The sequence below is a fragment of the Glandiceps talaboti genome, chromosome 3 (assembly GCF_964340395.1).
Source record: "Glandiceps talaboti chromosome 3, keGlaTala1.1, whole genome shotgun sequence".
NCBI classification, from domain to species: domain Eukaryota; kingdom Metazoa; phylum Hemichordata; class Enteropneusta; family Spengelidae; genus Glandiceps; species Glandiceps talaboti.
Genome location: NC_135551.1, coordinates 2,333,338 through 2,353,133, shown reverse-complemented (window position 1 = coordinate 2,353,133; position 19,796 = coordinate 2,333,338). Strand labels below are relative to the sequence as shown.

The 19,796-nt window shown below is 36.0% G+C and overlaps 1 protein-coding gene across 4 annotated transcripts in view; it reads left to right on the top strand.

Moving 5' to 3' along the window:
• Nucleotides 1-19,796, top strand: part of LOC144432774 (KH domain-containing RNA-binding protein qki.S-like) — a 63,689-nt gene that overhangs the window by 22,590 nt on the left and 21,303 nt on the right. For all 4 annotated transcript variants that reach the window (XM_078121055.1, XM_078121056.1, XM_078121054.1 and 1 more), the window contains exons 3-4: nucleotides 11,827-11,943; nucleotides 14,841-14,984. In XM_078121055.1, coding sequence (XP_077977181.1) covers nucleotides 11,827-11,943; nucleotides 14,841-14,984 — 261 coding nt within the window. The remainder of the gene's footprint in view (nucleotides 1-11,826; nucleotides 11,944-14,840; nucleotides 14,985-19,796) is intronic.

Genomic DNA, 19,796 nt, shown 5'->3' with positions numbered 1-19,796 from the left:
ATACACAGGTTGTGGCATGCACACACACACACATACACACGCGCGTGCACACACACACACACACACATGCGCGTGCACACACACATACACACGCGCGTGCACACACACACATACACACGCGCGTGCACACACACACACACACACACACACACACACACACACACACAAATACCTCCTAGACAAAGGTATTTGAAATGAAATTGCATGTACTTCAAAATCATAGTTCTATCCTGAGCAACATCCCCACCACAAGAGTTTTATGGGGTCCCTTGAAAGAAAACAACAAAAAACAAAATGTTTTATGCATAACTGTGTTGGTGGTTGACATTGAATGGTAATGGTATAATGTTGTAGGAGAAAAGTTTGATTTGTGTAAATGTGATGTAATGTAATGGGCACACAGAATGATTGTCAGTGTGAATTAGTCCAGATCTCATAAAGAAAGGCTGACAAACTGCACAGATTGTCCTTTTTTCTCAGTTCAAATCTGAAAAGCGGAGCTTTAATTTATGGTTACTTCACATTTAAATATTTTGTGATTGAAAGGAAACTTGACAAGAATGGTTGAGTTAATACAAAAAATGAGATCAGGGGGTGGGTGGGGGGAGAGAGAGAGAGATATATGACAGTTTTACATTGACCTGGGAGAGTGTATAGAGACAGGTCACAATCTGTCTACTGCGACAACAATGTGTTTATGTGTAGCATAAAAATTGACATTAATCGTTACTTACTTAAACAGTACACTCATTCCCATCCTGTGCTAACCAGCTACAAACGGAATGCCTCTCGTAAGGGCAATACCATAGATTCTTGTTCCTACACACATTGTTTTAATGCAAAATTCTGAACTCTAGCTATCAATAGTATCATACACGATGTGCCCTTATTTGATATAATATGAACTATATGAAATTTGACCTTCCATAACAGTACATTTTCTGCAAGATTGAACTGTGACATATCCTGTGACATTGATCGTCACTTAGAAAGCTGATCTTTCATGAATTTTAATACCTCTGAATTGAGCATTGGGCTAGGATTTGATCCTCCAAAAGACACAGTGATTGTATAAGACACTTCTGATGATATGACTGCTGAGCTATTTTTGCATTGTCCTTGGTATATGCACATTGGCAGTGCCTATGTGCTAGTATTTGGACAGTCACAGTGTATAGACTACAGTGTTGCTTGTCACACAAACTCCTTAAGTGGGAAAGTTGTGGTGCCCACTTGTGAAAAGTAGTGTTAAGGCTAATTCAGTTCATTAAATTATCTCATTTGTGCATAGGATATTCAAAAAAATACCAAAATGTATGCGTTTACTTATCATCAATGTATGTGCTAAGTTATATACAATTTGTAGAATTACCTCTCAAGATATCACTTAATTACCAAAATCATTATTTACCTAAATTACTAATTAATCTTCATTGGATCTTTACCAAAATCTAATTATTTCTTGGGATTAGGATGTGGAAGATGTGTAGCAAGTTTCATCACAATTGATGTGGAAGTTTTTGAGATATCGGTGTTCACAAACAGACAGACACATACGCACAGAAGCATAACATAACATCCCTTACAAAAAGAAAATAAGTAGTTATGAGGCACTGTGAGAACTACAGTACATGGTCATGTATTATTCAGTGTGGATGTTTGACTGCCTTAAAATTAGTAATAGTAGGTCACAAATCCCAGCATTATTTATGATCCAAACCAACTATAAAATGTAGGTACCCTTGAAATGTCCTGTGTTGATAAACACAAGGGTCTGGAGGAAGGTCACTGGATTAATGTCATAAACATGGTACAAAGTAAGTCACTGGGTTACTCTTATGAAACATTAGAAAGTATTACATTTAGCAAGTTTGGGATTATTGGTTTCCAAATAATTATTATTTTAATTTTTAGTGTTGTAGTTAGTAGTCTTATAAAAGTTATCATAATATTTCCAATGTTATCATTTTCTGTACAGCAGAACTAAATATCATACATTGAAGTGTGAACATACATACAGTTAGTTTCAATGGATATACATGCACATGTACATTTGTATACATAACATATCTGTGTTGCCTACCTGGATGTGTCATGGAACAGAATTTGATATTATATGATACAGAACTAAGTTTACATGTCAGCATAGCTTTATATAGTACAGTGACCTCATTAACTTGTCAGTTCAAACTGTGTCTCCTGAAGATGCAGTGACATTCTTTCAAGATTGTGTAAAGGAGGCTACATGTACATGAAGACTGTCAAGGTTTAATGACTAGTTTTGACTTAGGTAGACTGGTATACAGTGCATAAAGTGTATATCCAACAACATTAGTTATACACAAATGGACTCATGTTTTTGTCGGACAATTAGACACAGTTGACTATGTTAAGTATTTGATTTATACTGTCAAAAATGAAAATTAATGAACGTGGTTGATTTCACAGAGTTCACTTAATTGGAAAATTGTCATGTGATTGCATTCAGTATGGCATTATGAGCTTTAGCCATAAATATGAATGTAATGAATCGCAGCTGCAATCTTAATAGAGGCTAGTTAATTGATGAGCTGTCTGAGATGAGGAAATTCTATTCAGTGATGCAGGAAAATGATAGCAGTCAGCTTGAAGATGTATGCAAATGAAATAGTGAGTATGTTAATCGAGTAGAATATGTAAAATTAAGTCAAGCAGGGAAACAAAATTGAATAGGGGATGATCTCTGTAAATCACATATATGCTAGCTTCCAGACAGTGTCATTGAATAGGGGATGGATCAAAGATACTGTATTTGTGTAGATAACATTCAAGCAGGTTGACTTATTAATATTTTGCAGTGTACAAAAAACTGAGATATTTTGATTGTAGAAAGACTAATCAAATTGTTTAGCTTTGTTTTTACACGTGGATTATTGAAGCTTAATTATGTAAATTTTGACCAGATACGAACCAGTTGGATTAATCTGAAGAAAAAACCCCAAATAGTTTTAAGTTGTAGGTACAGTGTACTACAATGTGGGTAGGTGGGTTGTGTAGGTAGGTGGGCTGTGTAGGTAGGTGGGCTGTGTAGGTAGGTAGGTGGGCTGTGTAGGTAGGTGGGCTATGTAGGTAGGTGGGCTTTGTAGGTAGGTAGGTGGGCTGTGTAGGTAGGTAAGTGGGCTGTGTAGGTAGGTAGGTGGGCTGTGTAGGTAGGTAGGTGGGCTGTGTAGGTAGGTAGGTGGGCTGTGTAGGTAGGTAGGTGGGCTGTGTAGGTAGGTGGGCTGTGTAGGTAGGTGGGCTGTGTAGGTAGGTAGGTGGGCTATGTAGGTAGGTAGGTGGGCTGTGTGTAGGTAGGTGGGCTGTGTAGGTAGGTGGGCTGTGTAGGTAGGTGGGCTGTGATGGAGCTTTGAAAAAGACATTTCTCTGTTTCATAAGTGAATCAGTTTTGTTTAAGATTAGCTGGATATGTTTGGTTATCTAAGATTAGCTAGATCTGTTTGGTTATCTAAGATTAGCTAGATCTGTTTGGTTATCTAAGATTAGCTAGATCTGTTTGGTTATCTAAGATTAGCTAGATCTGTTTGGTTATCTAAGATTAGCTAGATCTGTTTGGTTATCTAAGATTAGCTAGATCTGTTTGGTTATCTAAGATTAGCTAGATCTGTTTGGTTATCTAAGATTAGCTAGATCTGTTTGGTTATCTAAGATTAGCTAGATCTGTTTGGTTATCTAAGATTAGCTAGATATGTTTGGTTATCTAAGATTAGCTAGATTTGTTATCAAGTCATATAAAGAATTGACCTATCATAACCAGTACCGGTACATGCCAGTGTTGACGTAATGCTGCATCATAACCAGTACAGGCCAGTGTTGACGTAATGCTGCATCATAACCAGTACAGGCCAGTGTTGACGTAATGCTGCATCATAACCAGTACAGGCCAGTGTTGATGTAATGCTGCATCATAACCAGTACAGGCCAGTGTTGACGTAATGCTGCATCATAACCAGTACAGGCCAGTGTTGACGTAATGCTGCATCATAACCAGTACAGGCCAGTGTTGACGTAATGCTGCATCATAACCAGTACAGGCCAGTGTTGACGTAATGCTGCATCATAACCAGTACAGGCCAGTGTTGACGTAATGCTGCATCATAACCAGTACAGGCCAGTGTTGACGTAATGCTGCATCATAACCAGTACAGGCCAGTGTTGACGTAATGCTGCATCATAACCAGTACAGGCCAGTGTTGACGTAATGCTGCATCATAACCAGTACAGGCCAGTGTTGACGTAATGCTGCATCATTCATCTGTTCACAGATTTCATAATAAAGTAGAACAATTGTAAAAAAAGGTGTCAGACTTGAATATGAGTCGGCACACACATAGTGTAAATGAAATGAAAGTGACTACAATGGTAACTATTTTACAAAGAATGACAATATAGTGATATTGTCTTGCCAAGAATCAACAAGACTTTCCAGATGGTGTGATGCACTTGTTTGGATGTTAAAAATCAGGGATGAATGACGGCAAATAAGTCACTATGATGGCACTGTAATTTGGACTACAGGCATGGATGGCAGACGGCAAATAAGTCGCTATGATGTAATTTGGACGACAGGCATGTTTTGCTCAAAGCAGTGAGCAAGAATAGAATTAAGTCTTGGAATTGAATATTAGGAGAATGGGTGGTGTTCTGACAAACATCACAATCAATAGTGTTTGATTCACAAGAAATGTTGCCTTTGTTAGGTATGCTTTGCATGACTAGAAATCCAGAGGTATAGTTACACAAAATGATTAAACCCATTCTTCTTACTTTACCAAAAGACTGGATAGTATCCAATATACAGGATGTACAAACATTTCTGATCAAGCAATTATTTCTTTCAAATTATTAATTATCATAGAAGTTTAGTTTGACATATTCAGATCATTACATTGACAAATATAGTTATATAGAAAGAAACTTGTCTGGCTTGACAAAATTCTTATTACCATTGCTATATGGTTACATATAATCTGTCACAACAAACATTGCAGTATAGTTGAGTCAGGGTTGTTTTCAAAATTTATACAGTCACAGAAAATGAATTCACAATGACTTGTTTACTCATGCAGGTAGTGTACATGTAGCTAAGGATGTGACCAACAGAGACCTTTAAACAAAATAAAATTACAGAGAAATTGTGATGTTTACTAAAAACATCTGGTACTGAGGAAGGTCACATTTCACTTCTCATGTCATTTAATTACATGTAGGTAAGAAGTAGATGATATGAAATAACAAGACATGTAGATATAGATATAGATAGTTACACAGTAAATGTATCACCTATAAGTAGGTCAACTCAATTGGTTGACCTGACATACAGGATTCCTTCACACTGTATAGTCAGGATGCCAAGGTCCATAATAATTAAATAATGATAATAATAATTTATTGTTTAAAGACCATTACACAACATAGGTCTCAACGATCTGTACATAACGAATTGCAAAATTTAAAAACATGATTCAGAGAAAAAAACCTATAAAAAACTGCTTACCACATCACATCATAAAATCACAAGTGAACAGTTTAATTTAAAACAACAAAAGAGACAATACAGGAGACATTAGAAACCCATAAAAATTAAGACACAACCACTTCAACAATAACTTTGACGAAATAGGAATGTTTTAAGATTTGCCTTGAATAACTCAACCAAAGATCAGATGGAAGATAATTCCACAGTTTTGGTGCATATACAGTTACAATAAAAGTTCTATAACTAAATAATGTGTACTGGTTTTTCCTATGGTCGTTAATAGAAAAAAGACACTCCAACACTCTTTGTTGTGTTGTGTTGTGTACTGATTGACCAATAACAACTAATTCTGACAAGTAGCTTGGTGTTGTCCCCCCATCACAATAATTTTCAACATATTACAAAGAATCTTGAAACTGAATCCACCCCCTAGACTGGAAGCCTTGGTTGTTTGGCCCTTCTGCCACACAACCTCCTACCTCAAACCCCATATCTGGGTGTAAAGATTAATGTCATCTTACATAATGCTGTAACATGGGTAAACCATTTGATTTCTGTTCGGGGAGGGGGGTGGGGGACTGGAGGAAAAAAGATTTGTTTCCAGAGTGGGGTAAAACAAGTATTTGTTGTGCTGAAAGTGCAAAAAATTACAGTGACACTTGACTAGGGTTGTCTGTATTATCTTAAGTTATAGGACATGACGAAACAATAGTAAAATTTAAAGCTTAATATTTAAGAAAAACATTTGCTTGTGCTGATACCAGGCAAAAACAAAATTTGCTGTCTACTTGCTTTCGAAAAAAAAAATTGCTGTCACGGTGGTTGAAAAAAAATTGTGGGGTCAAAATACTCAAGCCCCGCCCTGAAATGCAATGGTTTAGCCTTAGTTGTAATAGTAACCCTACTCTGTTCTTACTCACCTTTGTGTAGTATCTATTGTTTTACAAATTTGGATTGCATCTGAGTCAATAATTGCTTTGTTACATGTAATCAGACATCTCTGTCTGTTTTCAAACCATGGCACCACAATGATCAAAGACATAGTATTTAATCTCTAAGTCATTTACAGGGTTTGAATACAGTTTGAAATGTGTACTGTCATTAACAGGCAGGTCAGCTCCGTATCATAAAGAAAGCTATTGTCTCTGTCAACAATATGCTGATACTGTCGATTAGCATACCAAAACTTGGTGTAGAATAGAGATTAAAGTGCTCAGAAAACTTCTTTTGATAATGTTTTATGTTATGTTTGGCTGATTAGCATCATCTTTTTAGATGTTTGATTGGATGTTATGTATGAGTACTTGAATCTATATCAAATCATTACAGGCATCTAACTTAGGGCATGTACCTTGACTAGTCTCTCCATCTATAGCGCATAGTGTTAGAATTGGGCTTTCAGACTAGTCTCTACATCTATAGCACATAGTGTTAGAATTGGGCTTTCAGACTAGTCTCTCCATCTATAGCACATAGTGTTAGAATTGGGCTTTCAGACTAGTCTCTCCATCTATAGCACATAGTGTTAGAATTGGGCTTTCAACACATTTGTTTAGACTATGGAATACACTCAAATACAAACAACTATGGAATCTAACCTCAGAAAAAGAAATAACTGCAGGCAAACATGCATGATGGTGTGATGTAACTGATTGTCAACTTGTTAGACTTTGCCACAACTACAAAACTCCTAAAATCACCAAGCTTCTGGGCTTTATTCTTCAGGGCTTAGCAGGAGTCACATTTTCTTTCAAGCTAGATGTAGTTTGCTTAAATAAATCCCAGGTGTCAAGTTTCAGCATATCTGTAAACATATAATTTAAATGTTTGTAATTTTTAATATTAAAGGGATAATCACTGACAATTTGGAGTCAATATCTTTATTTTTAACAAAGTTACAACAATATTTCTACAATAAAGAATTGGATGAAAAATAGCCTATACAACAACCTTAACCAAGCATGAATGTACATGAACACTGGGTTCAAATTTCTACTCTGATTCACAAAGCCTTGGAAGCAAGTTGTAGACGGAAACTTGAGGATGTGCTTCCAAATTTTTTTTTTAACTTGTGAATAGAACTTTTCATTTGTGTAACAAATGTGATGTCTTAGCCAGTGTACATCACAATCATTGATTATGTTTCAATGTCTCACCAGCACTAACCACTTGTAATGTTAGCAATCAGTGACGATTAATGGGTTTGAAAATCATGTTTAAACCGATTGGTTTGAAAAAAAATGCATTCAAACTGATTGGTGACAATGGGGAGTGATAACATACATCAGCCTAATTGACTATATACAAATGAAGTCATTATGTAAATGAACACTCAAACTGATTGGTCACAGTGGGGAGTGATAACGTACATCAGCCGAATTGACTTTATTCAAATGAAGTCATTATGTAAATGAACACTCAAACTGATTGGTGACAATGGGGAGTGATAACGTACATCACCCTAATTGACTATATTCAAATGAAGTCATTATGTAAATGAACACTCAAACTGATTTGTTACAAAGGGGAGTGATAACGTACATCACCCTAATTCACTATATTCAAATGAAGTCATTATGTAAATGAACACTCAAACTGATTGGTGTCAATGGGAAGTGATAACGTACATCAGCCTAATTGACTATATTCAAATGAAGTCAATATGTAAATATTTCCTCATTGAGATGTCTGAACACAAGAGTGACATTATTTACATATAGTGAATATTATGTAAATATCTACAAACAGGCATGCTGTTAACTGCCAATAGGGCATAGCTAAATTAATTTTTTTAAATTATATATAAGTGCTTTATTTGCAATAACACAAATTAATAAATAAAAAATAATGAAATGAAAATGACAAATGCGACTGGGTGCTGGAAGATAACTAATGAAAAGCTTGTAGGTGTCCAGTCACCCATCCCCCGGCTCATGAAAAGTATAAATTGGGTTGTTGTTGATAGCATTGCAATCAGTTAGTGAGACATTGAACCAAAATGACAGATCGTGATGTAAACAGGCCAGGGAAGTCTGGGAGGTTATATTCAATTATGTTATTATTTTGAAACTGAAACGGAAATATTTCATTTCAGAGAAATAAGTATTCATAACATCTTGAAGGAAGTAAACTTTGATACAATCCAGTTTTGTTATATTTATATGCTTACAAAAAGATTTGTAATTAGAGAGAGTTGTGAGATGAGATGGTTTGATGAGTATCAGTCTACATGTGTGCTTACTGCCTACAAATTCTACATAGCCAGACATAAGTCACTAGTGTAGCATTTTAAAAAGGCATATCTAAAATGTCAAACTTTTCCATTTACTTTCTAAAAATATAACATGATAATGTGTTGACTTCCCCACTCTGTTGACGTACTGCATTAAAAGTAACCAAGTTTTCAATATCGCAGAATAAAATTATGGTTTATTCAATTACAAATAGGGAGAGACAGGACTTGCTGTTATTGTGAGAATTGTGAATGTAATAAAAGTGTTGATTTGTGTTCATGACAGAAATAATGGTTAGATTTGAGGAAAGCGTTGTTTGTTTGTGAAATGATTTGTATACTTTGGTTTGTATGATTGAAAGTATAAGTACATATAGACCATTAGTGTGCTCTGCTTGTATTTCACTACAAAGGATAGTGAAGTATAATGTACATATATATGCACCAATTATTCACAACTTGTACTGAGGAATTTTGTTCATGGAACGCCAAGAGATGTCAATTTTGTGAAATCAAACTTTTGTCAAAGGACTGACATCAACATGACAATGAACAGGCACAAAACACAATTTATGATGTAGGATGTAGGCAGGCTTGTCTTCAATATGAGACTTGTACAGACAAAAAACCCTACAATTTATGATTTAAATAGACAATAACAAGAAAGGTAATTCAGACCACAAAGGAAGAATGAAATAAATATACAAAGCATTTTGTAGCAGTAAGATCTGTAATTAATGGGTCTCAAAAGTAGTCTGAAATAAGGAGTATATATTGGTTGCATGTAAGTAGATTTGGTAAAAACTTGATTTAATACAGTTAGAACAATAAATTAAGATTGCTGTGTTACAGATAATCTACCTTATGTATTGGTCTGTTGTCAGTCTAAAAGACTTCATATGTACCAGTATCGTTTTCCACAATCCTGGTACGTCGTTTGCTACAATCCAAGTGATCTGCCTTCACTTTACATGGATTATGTAGTGCTATCGTTTTGCAAGACAGCTGTGATGATATATGGTTGTACATTGTACATGCAAAGCCTTGCTTAATGGAAATAACATCCCTATGCTGTACTTTAAAAGTGACAATAATTTGGCTAACTTGTAAGGTTCATGAACCTATCCACAAAGCTCTTCAATATAGCGCTTGCTCTTTCCCAAACTATTTTACAGTGTGAATTGAAAATTGTGATATGTGGTAAGTTTGGCTGCCCATGCCACAACTAGACATTTGTCATTATTTGTAACATGGACTACACATGTACTAGTACCTTTCAAATATATTATTATCTGTAGTAATTCAGATTATTGTAATAATGAAATTGACAGAATTTTTAAAAACAAACAACCTTAAATTAAAAAAAACCCCACCCCACAGTGGTACACAAGTGTTCAGATAGCAAACAGTTCAAATACCATATAAATTCAGATAACCAAAGATTTCAAATGCCATAACTGTTCAGATAACAAACAGTTCAAATCCCACAACAGTTCAGATAACCAAACAGTTCAAATCCCATAACTGTTCAGATAACAAACAGTTCAAATCCCACAACAGTTCAGATAACCAAACAGTTCAAATCCCATAACAGTTCAGATAACCAAACAGTTCAAATCCCATAACTGTTCAGATAACCAAACAGTTCAAATCCCATAACTGTTCAGATAACCAAACAGTTCAAATCCCACAACAGTTCAGATAACCAAGCAGTTCAAATCCCACAACAGTTCAGATAACCAAACAGTTCAAATCCCATAACTGTTCAGATAACCAAACAATTCAAATGCCATAACTGTTCAGATAAGCAAACAGTGTAGTAACAAAAGTTTGGATAACCAAAGTTTTAATGTAACAATGAGTTGAGAGACCTTTATAATGTAAGAGAACCAAATTATTTTGTAAATCGTGTGCATTGTAATGTAAACATAATCACCTATTTTTATCAGATGCTGAAGATCAGTATTTTAAAGAATTGAGAATGAGGTATTAAAGTGAGATGAATACAGTACAGTAGCTAGAATGATCTGTTTAGCTAGTTTGATAACATGCATGTACATGTATTTAGACACATACAGTACAGTAACTAGAATGATCTGTTTAGCTAGTTTGATGAGATGCATGTATTTAGACACATACAGTACAGTAGCTAAAATGATCTGTTTAGCTAGTTTGATAACATGCATGTATTTAGACACATACAGTACAGTAGCTAAAATGATCTGTTTAGCTAGTTTGATGAGATGCATGTATTTAGACACATATAGTACAGTAGCTAGAATGATCTGTTTAGCTAGTTTGATAACATGCATGTACATGTATTTAGACACATACAGTACAGTAGCTAGAATGATCTGTTTAGCTAGTTTGATAACATGCATGTACATGTATTTAGACACATACGCAGTACAGTAGCTAGAATGATCTGTTTAGCTAGTTTGATGACATAAACATGTTGTCAGTATATTGTCAGGTATTTCCCTAGAGACTGTCCAAATCCTCTTTACTGATTTAGTGATAACCTTTGTCATGAATTTTTCCTTTCTCCATATTCACATCACGGTGTCTTTTTACATGTATTAACAAGTAAATTCAATATGCATTAGTCTAATGTACAAGGAGGGAGTCAGTCAGAGTCTCTCTATTATGCATAATGCACTTGGACTATATCAAACGCCAGATGTCACCTCACCAATTTCATTAAACTATCCATTTTGCCCACTGAATAATAAAATGAGATATTGGACTGTTCTTACTGTAATTATTCAGCTTTTTTTAGTCAAATATCAGTTTATTGTTCTGCCACTGTGACCTTTAACCTTGTAAGTATCCAATACTCTTACCATCGTATTATGGTGGAATGAATAATATAGTCAAGATAATTTGTGATATGTGTTACTTTATCATAAATTTCAGATTTTGTAACAAAATAACTTTTTGTAATAAGCAATAGGATATCATCATAACATCATACCATGATGCCAAAATATTTGAAGCTTAGACTTTTAATCTTAAACATTGAAAGGCACGCAAGTTACCTAGTTTTGTATAAACCTGTTTTCTTGTGTTTTGTTTTCAGTATAACTTTGTCGGAAGGATACTAGGGCCACGTGGTAAAACAGCACAGGAACTTGAACGACTCACGGGATGCAAAATAATGGTCAGAGGGAGAGGATCAATGAGAGATAGGAAAAGGGTAAGAGACAGTTACCATGACAACGGATTCCCATGCATCCTGAATGTGATGCATTGTCATGGTAACTACAGATTGATTGAATATTTCCTAGAAACTCTGTTTAATGATCCCTGCCCCAGGAGTCAGAGGGCACCACTTTATGCATTTTGATTACGCTGTCATTGAATATATCAACCTTTATTGAAGATGTTTCCCATTTTTACCACAACTGAACTGATAAGGTTCTTATACATGGCAAAGTGTGTGTGTGTGTGTGTGTGTGTGTGTGTGTGTGTGTGTGTGTGTGTGTGTGTGTGTGTGTGTGTGTGTGTGTGTGTGTGTGTGTGTGTGTGTGTGTGTGTGTGGGTGTGTGTGTGTGGGTGTGGGTGTATGTTTGTGTGGGTGTGTGTGTGGGTGTGTGTGTGTGTTTGTGTGTGTGTGTGTGTTTGTGTGGGTGTGTGTGTTTGTGTGGGTGTGTGTGTATTTGTGTGTGTGTGCTTGTATGGGTGTGTGTGTGTGTTTGTTTGTGTGTGTGTGTGTGTGTGTTTGTGTTTGTGTGTGTGTGGGGGGGGGTGGGTGGGTGGGTGCGTGCGTGCGTGCGTGGGTAAACATTTAAAAAAACTGTATAGTTTTGCTACGACGCCATTGGCGCTATTTTTGCTATGATGGAGACTAACCTTACAGACACACATATAGCATTCCTACACAGAAACCATGTCCTTAAAAAAACCCCATATTTATCAACAAATGAGCAGAGATAAATAAATAGATAGGTTGGGTAAATTCTATGTCTTAGTTTGCAGTTTATTTAATGAATTTTACTATTGTCATTATAAATAAAGTACTTTGTGATCAGAAAATGAATTAATAAATTTAATGAGAGAAGTTAAAAAATTAATTCCTAGACAGATTAATGACAGGTTGATGATGAGACAATGTGCCATATTATCATGAACTCAGTCAGTTTTCTCTGATATAGATACTGAACTCAGTCATTTTTCTCTGATAGATACTGAACTCGGTCAGTTTTCTCTGATATAGATACTAAACTCAGTCAGTTTTCTCTGATATAGCTACTGAACTCAGTCAGTTTTCTCTGATATAGATACTGAACTCAGTCAGTTTTCTCTGATATAGATACTGAACTCAGTCAGTTTTCTCTGATATAGATACTGAACTCAGTCAGTTTTCTCTGATAGATACTGAACTCGGTCAGTTTTCTCTGATATAGCTACTGAACTCAGTCAGTTTTCTCTGATATAGCTACTGAACTCAGTCAGTTTTCTCTGATATAGATACTGAACTCAGTCAGTTTTCTCTGATATAGATACTGAACTCAGTCAGTTTTCTTCGATATAGATACTAAACTCAGTCAGTTTTCTCTGATATAGATACTGAACTCAGTCAGTTTTCTCTGATATAGCTACTGAACTCAGTCAGTTTTCTCTGATAGATACTGAACTCAGTCAGTTTTCTCTGATATACACATGTAGATACTGAACTCAGTCAGTTTTCTCTGATATAGCTACTGAACTCAGTCAGTTTTCTCTGATATAGCTACTGAACTCAGTCAGTTTTCTCTGATATAGATACTGAACTCAGTCAGTTTTCTCTGATATAGATACTGAACTCAGCCAGTTTTCTCTGATATAGATACTGAACTCAGTCAGTTTTCTTCGATATAGATACTGAACTCAGTCAGTTTTCTCTGATATAGCTACTGAACTCAGTCAGTTTTCTCTGATAGATACTGAACTCAGTCAGTTTTCTCTGATATACACATGTAGATACTGAACTCAGTCAGTTTTCTTCGATATAGCTACTGAACTCAGTCAGTTTTCTCTGATATAGCTACTGAACTCAGTCAGTTTTCTCTGATATAGCTACTGAACTCAGTCAGTTTTCTCTGATATAGCTACTGAACTCAGTCAGTTTTCTTCGATATAGATACTGAACTCAGTCAGTTTTCTCTGATATAGATACTGAACTCAGTCAGTTTTCTCTGATATAGCTACTGAACTCAGTCAGTTTTCTCTGATATAGATACTGAACTGAGTCAGTTTTCTCCAATATAGATACTGAACTCGGTCAGTTTTCTCTGATATAGATACTGAACTCGGTCAGTTTTCTCAGATATAGATACTGAACTCAGTCGGTCTGTCATCAAGTCTGTAATCAGTTCAGCATGGAGGGATAATGAAATATGAAGATTGATCTATTGTTTTGTGATGTAGACAACTGAAATGTTATTGTAGGATGACAAATTTAATTGAAAGTGGAAATTGTAGGTATGATCCTGAATAGATGGTAACATTCCAGTGATAACAGATAAGATGATTTGGTAACATTCCAGTGATAAGGTGATTTGGTCAAAACAACAACAGAGATAATATATATGTGTACATTACACACTTTACAGGGTGTACTGCTTACTTAGTTGTTGAGTCATGTAGACTTATTGGAACAAATTGAGATGGTATTCCTGTTTCAATCCCTACCAGTTTCCATGTATTCAGATATTCTCCCTCAAGACTGTTCTCAGTGTCACAGCAGACATGTATTATGGAATAGTATTGTAGTTGTGTCTCATGTTACTTCCAACATTGATGGGTCTTTTCTCTAAGGGGTTATCAAATTGTCTCTATGGAATCCATTGCACATAGTGCAGTCAAGGATGTCAGTATATTATTACTCCAAACACTGATCACTTACCAGCAGCATCCAACAAATATCACTTTATTTTGTGAAAACACCACACAGCCAAAAAAAACCACAACAGTTTAGACAGTATTTTGTCAGAGATAAGCTAGATTTTTGAGATCATTATTTTCACTATATATGCAGAAATAGCATTATACATATAGTCTGGCAGATTTCTGTAATTTGTGATTATTTTGTACTTTTTTTTTGTGTTAAAGGAAGAACAGAATATTGGCAGACCAAATTGGGATCATCTAAAGGAAGAGTTACATGTGCTTATTACAGTGGAAGATTCTAAAGAACGTGCTGATATTAAGCTTGCCAGGGCAGTCAGTGAAATTAAACGCCTTCTTGTGCCAGCAGTAAGTTTGCATTTCCTGTAGTTTGATCTACCTTACCATTCATCTACCTTACCATTCATCTACCTTACCATTTCATAGCTACTACATAATGTCATCAGATAGTGTTCATTTACCTTACCATTTCATGTACCTTACCATTTCATAGCTACTACATAATGTCATCAGATAGTGTTCATCTACCCACAAGTCTATTATTGGAGGATATCACACTGCATGGTGATATTTGTGATCACCTGAAAAGCAGTGTGTTACACATAGTTTAAAAATAGCAATATGAATGAGGATTGGGTATTTAGTTTGGGGTTTTAATTTATAAAACAATTTTATCATGGCTTCCTACTTGAAAAATCAATATCAAACAACATGTACCAAGTCTGTGTTTGTAAACTCAATACATTGTAAAAAGCTTAAAAGTTGTAAAAAAATGTGTTGTTTTATGTTCAGTAACAAACACTTTTGTATTAATTTTTTGCTATTTATTGAGTTACAAATACAGACTTTGACAATGTTGTTTGACATTAATTTTTCAAGTATGCAGCCATGATAAAATTGTTTTATAAACTAAAATCCTGAAATAAACACACCCAACCATATATAGCCACTTTAATTTTGTGTATGCAAATATTGAAAAGGATGATGTATATAGTATCTTTAGTTATCAGGCCTGAACATTGAAAATATTGTCAATAATTGATTTGTATCAATATGAAGTTGTGTTTTGAAGACTTGGCAATCTCACAAACAAATGTTCACCCATAAACTGTCTGATGTCTCAATCAAGTAGTTCATGTCTGACAAATCAAAATTGCAGCCTCTATCATTGACCCAACTGCTCTTGGTCAGTTTGCAGTCCCTATCATTGACTCAACTACTCTTGGTCAGTTTGCAGTCCCTATCATTGACCCAACTACTCTTGGTCAGTTTGCAGTCCCTATCATTGACCCAACTGCTGTTGGTCAGTTTGCAGTCCCTATCATTGACTCAACTGCTGTTGGTCAGTTTGCAGTCCCTATCATTGACTCAACTACTCTTGGTCAGTTTGCAGTCCCTATCATTGACTCAACTACTCTTGGTCAGTTTGCAGTCCCTATCATTGACCCAACTGCTCTTGGTCAGTTTGCAGTCCCTATCATTGACCCAACTGCTCTTGGTCAGTTTGCAGTCCCTATCATTGACCCAACTGCTCTTGGTCAGTTTGCAGTCCCTATCATTGACCCAACTGCTCTTGGTCAGTTTGCAGTCCCTATCATTGACCCAACTGCTCTTGGTCAGTTTGCAGTCCCTATCATTGACCCAACTACTCTTGGTCAGTTTGCAGTCCCTATCATTGACCCAACTGCTCTTGGTCAGTTTGCAGTCCCTATCATTGACTCAACTACTCTTGGTCAGTTTGCAGTCCCTATCATTGACTCAACTGCTCTTGGTCAGTTTGCAGTCCCTATCATTGACCCAACTGCTCTTGGTCAGTTTGCAGTCCCTATCATTGACTCAACTACTCTTGGTCAGTTTGCAGTCCCTATCATTGACTCAACTACTCTTGGTCAGTTTGCAGTCCCTATCATTGACTCAACTGCTCTTGGTCAGTTTGCAGTCCCTATCATTGACCCAACTGCTCTTGGTCAGTTTGCAGTCCCTATCATTGACTCAACTACTCTTGGTCAGTTTGCAGTCCCTATCATTGACTCAACTACTCTTGGTCAGTTTGCAGTCCCTATCATTGACTCAACTACTCTTGGTCAGTTTGCAGTCCCTATCATTGACTCAACTGCTGTTGGTCAGTTTGCAGTCCCTATCATTGACCCAACTGCTCTTGGTCAGTTTGCAGTCCCTATCATTGACTCAACTACTCTTGGTCAGTTTGCAGTCCCTATCATTGACTCAACTACTCTTGGTCAGTTTGCAGTCCCTATCATTGACTCAACTACTCTTGGTCAGTTTGCAGTCCCTATCATTGACTCAACTGCTGTTGGTCAGTTTGCAGTCCCTATCATTGACTCAACTACTCTTGGTCAGTTTGCAGTCCCTATCATTGACTCAACTACTCTTGGTCAGTTTGCAGTCCCTATCATTGACTCAACTACTCTTGGTCAGTTTGCAGTCCCTATCATTGACTCAACTGCTGTTGGTCAGTTTGCAGTCCCTATCATTGACTCAACTGCTGTTGGTCAGTTTGCAGTCCCTATCATTGACCCAACTGCTCTTGGTCAGTTTGCAGTCCCTATCATTGACCCAACTGCTCTTGGTCAGTTTGTGTATGCCATGACAAACTTCTAAAGCATCTGTGATAGTCACAGTTCTTGCATGTGTTCACTATTAATCATTAGTATAGAATGTGCCAGTATACATGGATTGTTCACATTCTGTTGGCAAGTCATTTCAGAGACAAAATAATAATCACATATTCCACATTTACCTGGTTGCCAGATATGCCATTTATTATGTCAAGTGTAGTATTCTCACTTCCTCCTCAAATAATGATAGTAATTTGAATTTACAGAATGAAATAACATGTTTGTATATTAATGTTGAACCATGTATTTGGTGGAGGTTTGAAAGAATCCTAAGTGATAATTTCATAGCCTATAGGAAAGGAAATATCTCTACAGTGTGGGTACCCCCTTACATGTTAGAGCTATGTAAAATTTGATGTAGTACATCTGTAAGACAACATAGCTGAAGGCACAGCTCAGAGTCAATGGTTTAATGGAAATAATTGAATTTATGGAATGTGAAGAAAGTGGTCCATATCGTAGGGATGTGAATGATGTAATCTGAGGTGGCTGAATCATACACATCCAATTATGATGAAAATCAATGTTTTTATGTTTGAAAATCAATACCTTGCAATGAGAACAATATACTTTGGTATTTGTGATGATGAAAAAAACCATTAGAGATATGACAGGACTGCAGATGTAAGTGTATTATGTTGGTGTTGAATTGCTGTTTGTATTCATAGCTACTATAGTGTGCTCAGTTGTACTTATACAGTATAGGCAAGGCAAAATACAAAATGCTGCTCTCTGTGTGTGTGTGTGTGTGTGTGTGTGTGTGTGTGTGTGTGTGTGTGTGTGTGTGAGTGTGAGTGTGCGTTTGCTGGCAGATGTTTGTATGTAAATGATAAAGTCAAAATTGTTTGGTTGATTACTCTGATATTTGATGAGGGACATTACTTAGATTGTCTAGTTTCAAATACATGTAGTTCAAATCAGAATGATCACAAAGTAACTGTGAATTTTGTTGAAAAATGTGATTTGAGGTTTATAGAATTAAACCCAAAAACTACAAAGCAGGTTGATGTACGTGAATTGTGATGGGGATGTTCCTAAGGGTGTCAAGAGAAATTGTTAATAGGTAAATAACATCAAGCAAAAGTTGTTTTTAACACAACAGAAGTAAGGTTCAGCAGTGTTATATGTATGGTAAAGTGTCTGTCTGTGTTATATATAAATAACTAAGTTAAAGTCTACAACTGCTGAACACAATAATTACTTTGGGTGGCTAGTTGACAAACTGTTCAAATGAAAATGATTGTAGGATAGATGTGTGATTTGAGTAAAAAATGTGATTTTTGATCAAAATATGTAAACTGAAGAACTTCAGGAACAGGTGGCTATAAATTTCAGACAAATTTGTTGGAAGGTCTCTGCTGTAACCTTGGTAACAATGAAAAGAGAAAGTCTTGGCTAGCCGATAGTTGTTTAGTGTTTCTTACTGCCCTTGCAAGGTTAAAAAGTTGAAAATCAGTTGACCTGGTATATTATAATGGATGTGTTGTTCATCGTCACCTCTGACCTTCTGTATATACTTGTCATACCACTGTCCCCATATTTATGCACTGGTCTTTAAAGAATGACTGATTACCATCAACTGTAACAGTTTGTCACAGATGAACTATCTTGTTTACTAAGGATGACACAAATATTTGGTAGTTTAGAGACAGCGATGGTAACACAGCTGCCCACCATGTCCAGAGGGGGAGTGGTAGGACATTACTTGGATGGGCAGCATAGTCTATAACATTCCATGCATACCAACACATAGCCAGAACCTTGAATAGTAGGTCGTCTTGGGATAAAATTACAGAATGATGGAGATACTAGCACCGTTTAATAGATGTATAAAACCTCTGATACTTGCAGCTGTTGTTAATATTTAATATAATACACAAAGCAACACGTTTCAGATATTTGGATGATGGTATGAACTTGGGTAACATTTACAGATGTGTTTCTTTACAACAACTGTTTGATGTCAAGTCAAGATCTGCCCTCGGGAATAACCTAAGGGTTTGAATTTATTAAGGAAGGTCTAATCTATATGCACTGTACTGAGATAGCATTCACATATGTATTAACCCAAACATATGAACTAACATACACAAACAAAGAAACAAAGAAACAAATGAATACATGCAAACAAACAAACAAATGAATGCATGCAAACAAACAAACACAAGTAAAATGACCCATGAAATCGAAGTGTACTGTATGGATAATAATCATGATGTCTTTAATGTTTTGAACCCAAACTCTCCAACACTGCAAAAAATGATAACTATGTATAATTACTTGTATCAGTTACAGTCTGGTGTCTCCACATGGCCGTCATCGTCCAAAGGCTGCCACACAGTCATAATTTATCTCTGGAGTCATGTGCCTCTGAGCATATTTTTTACAGTGATTGAAAACATCTGACGCAATGTGAGATTGAGATGATAGATAGATGAAGACTTGAGATACCTCCTAAAGATAGGTTACACAGATCTACTTAACATAAAACTAAGGATACCTTTCTCAGGCCATTCAGCTT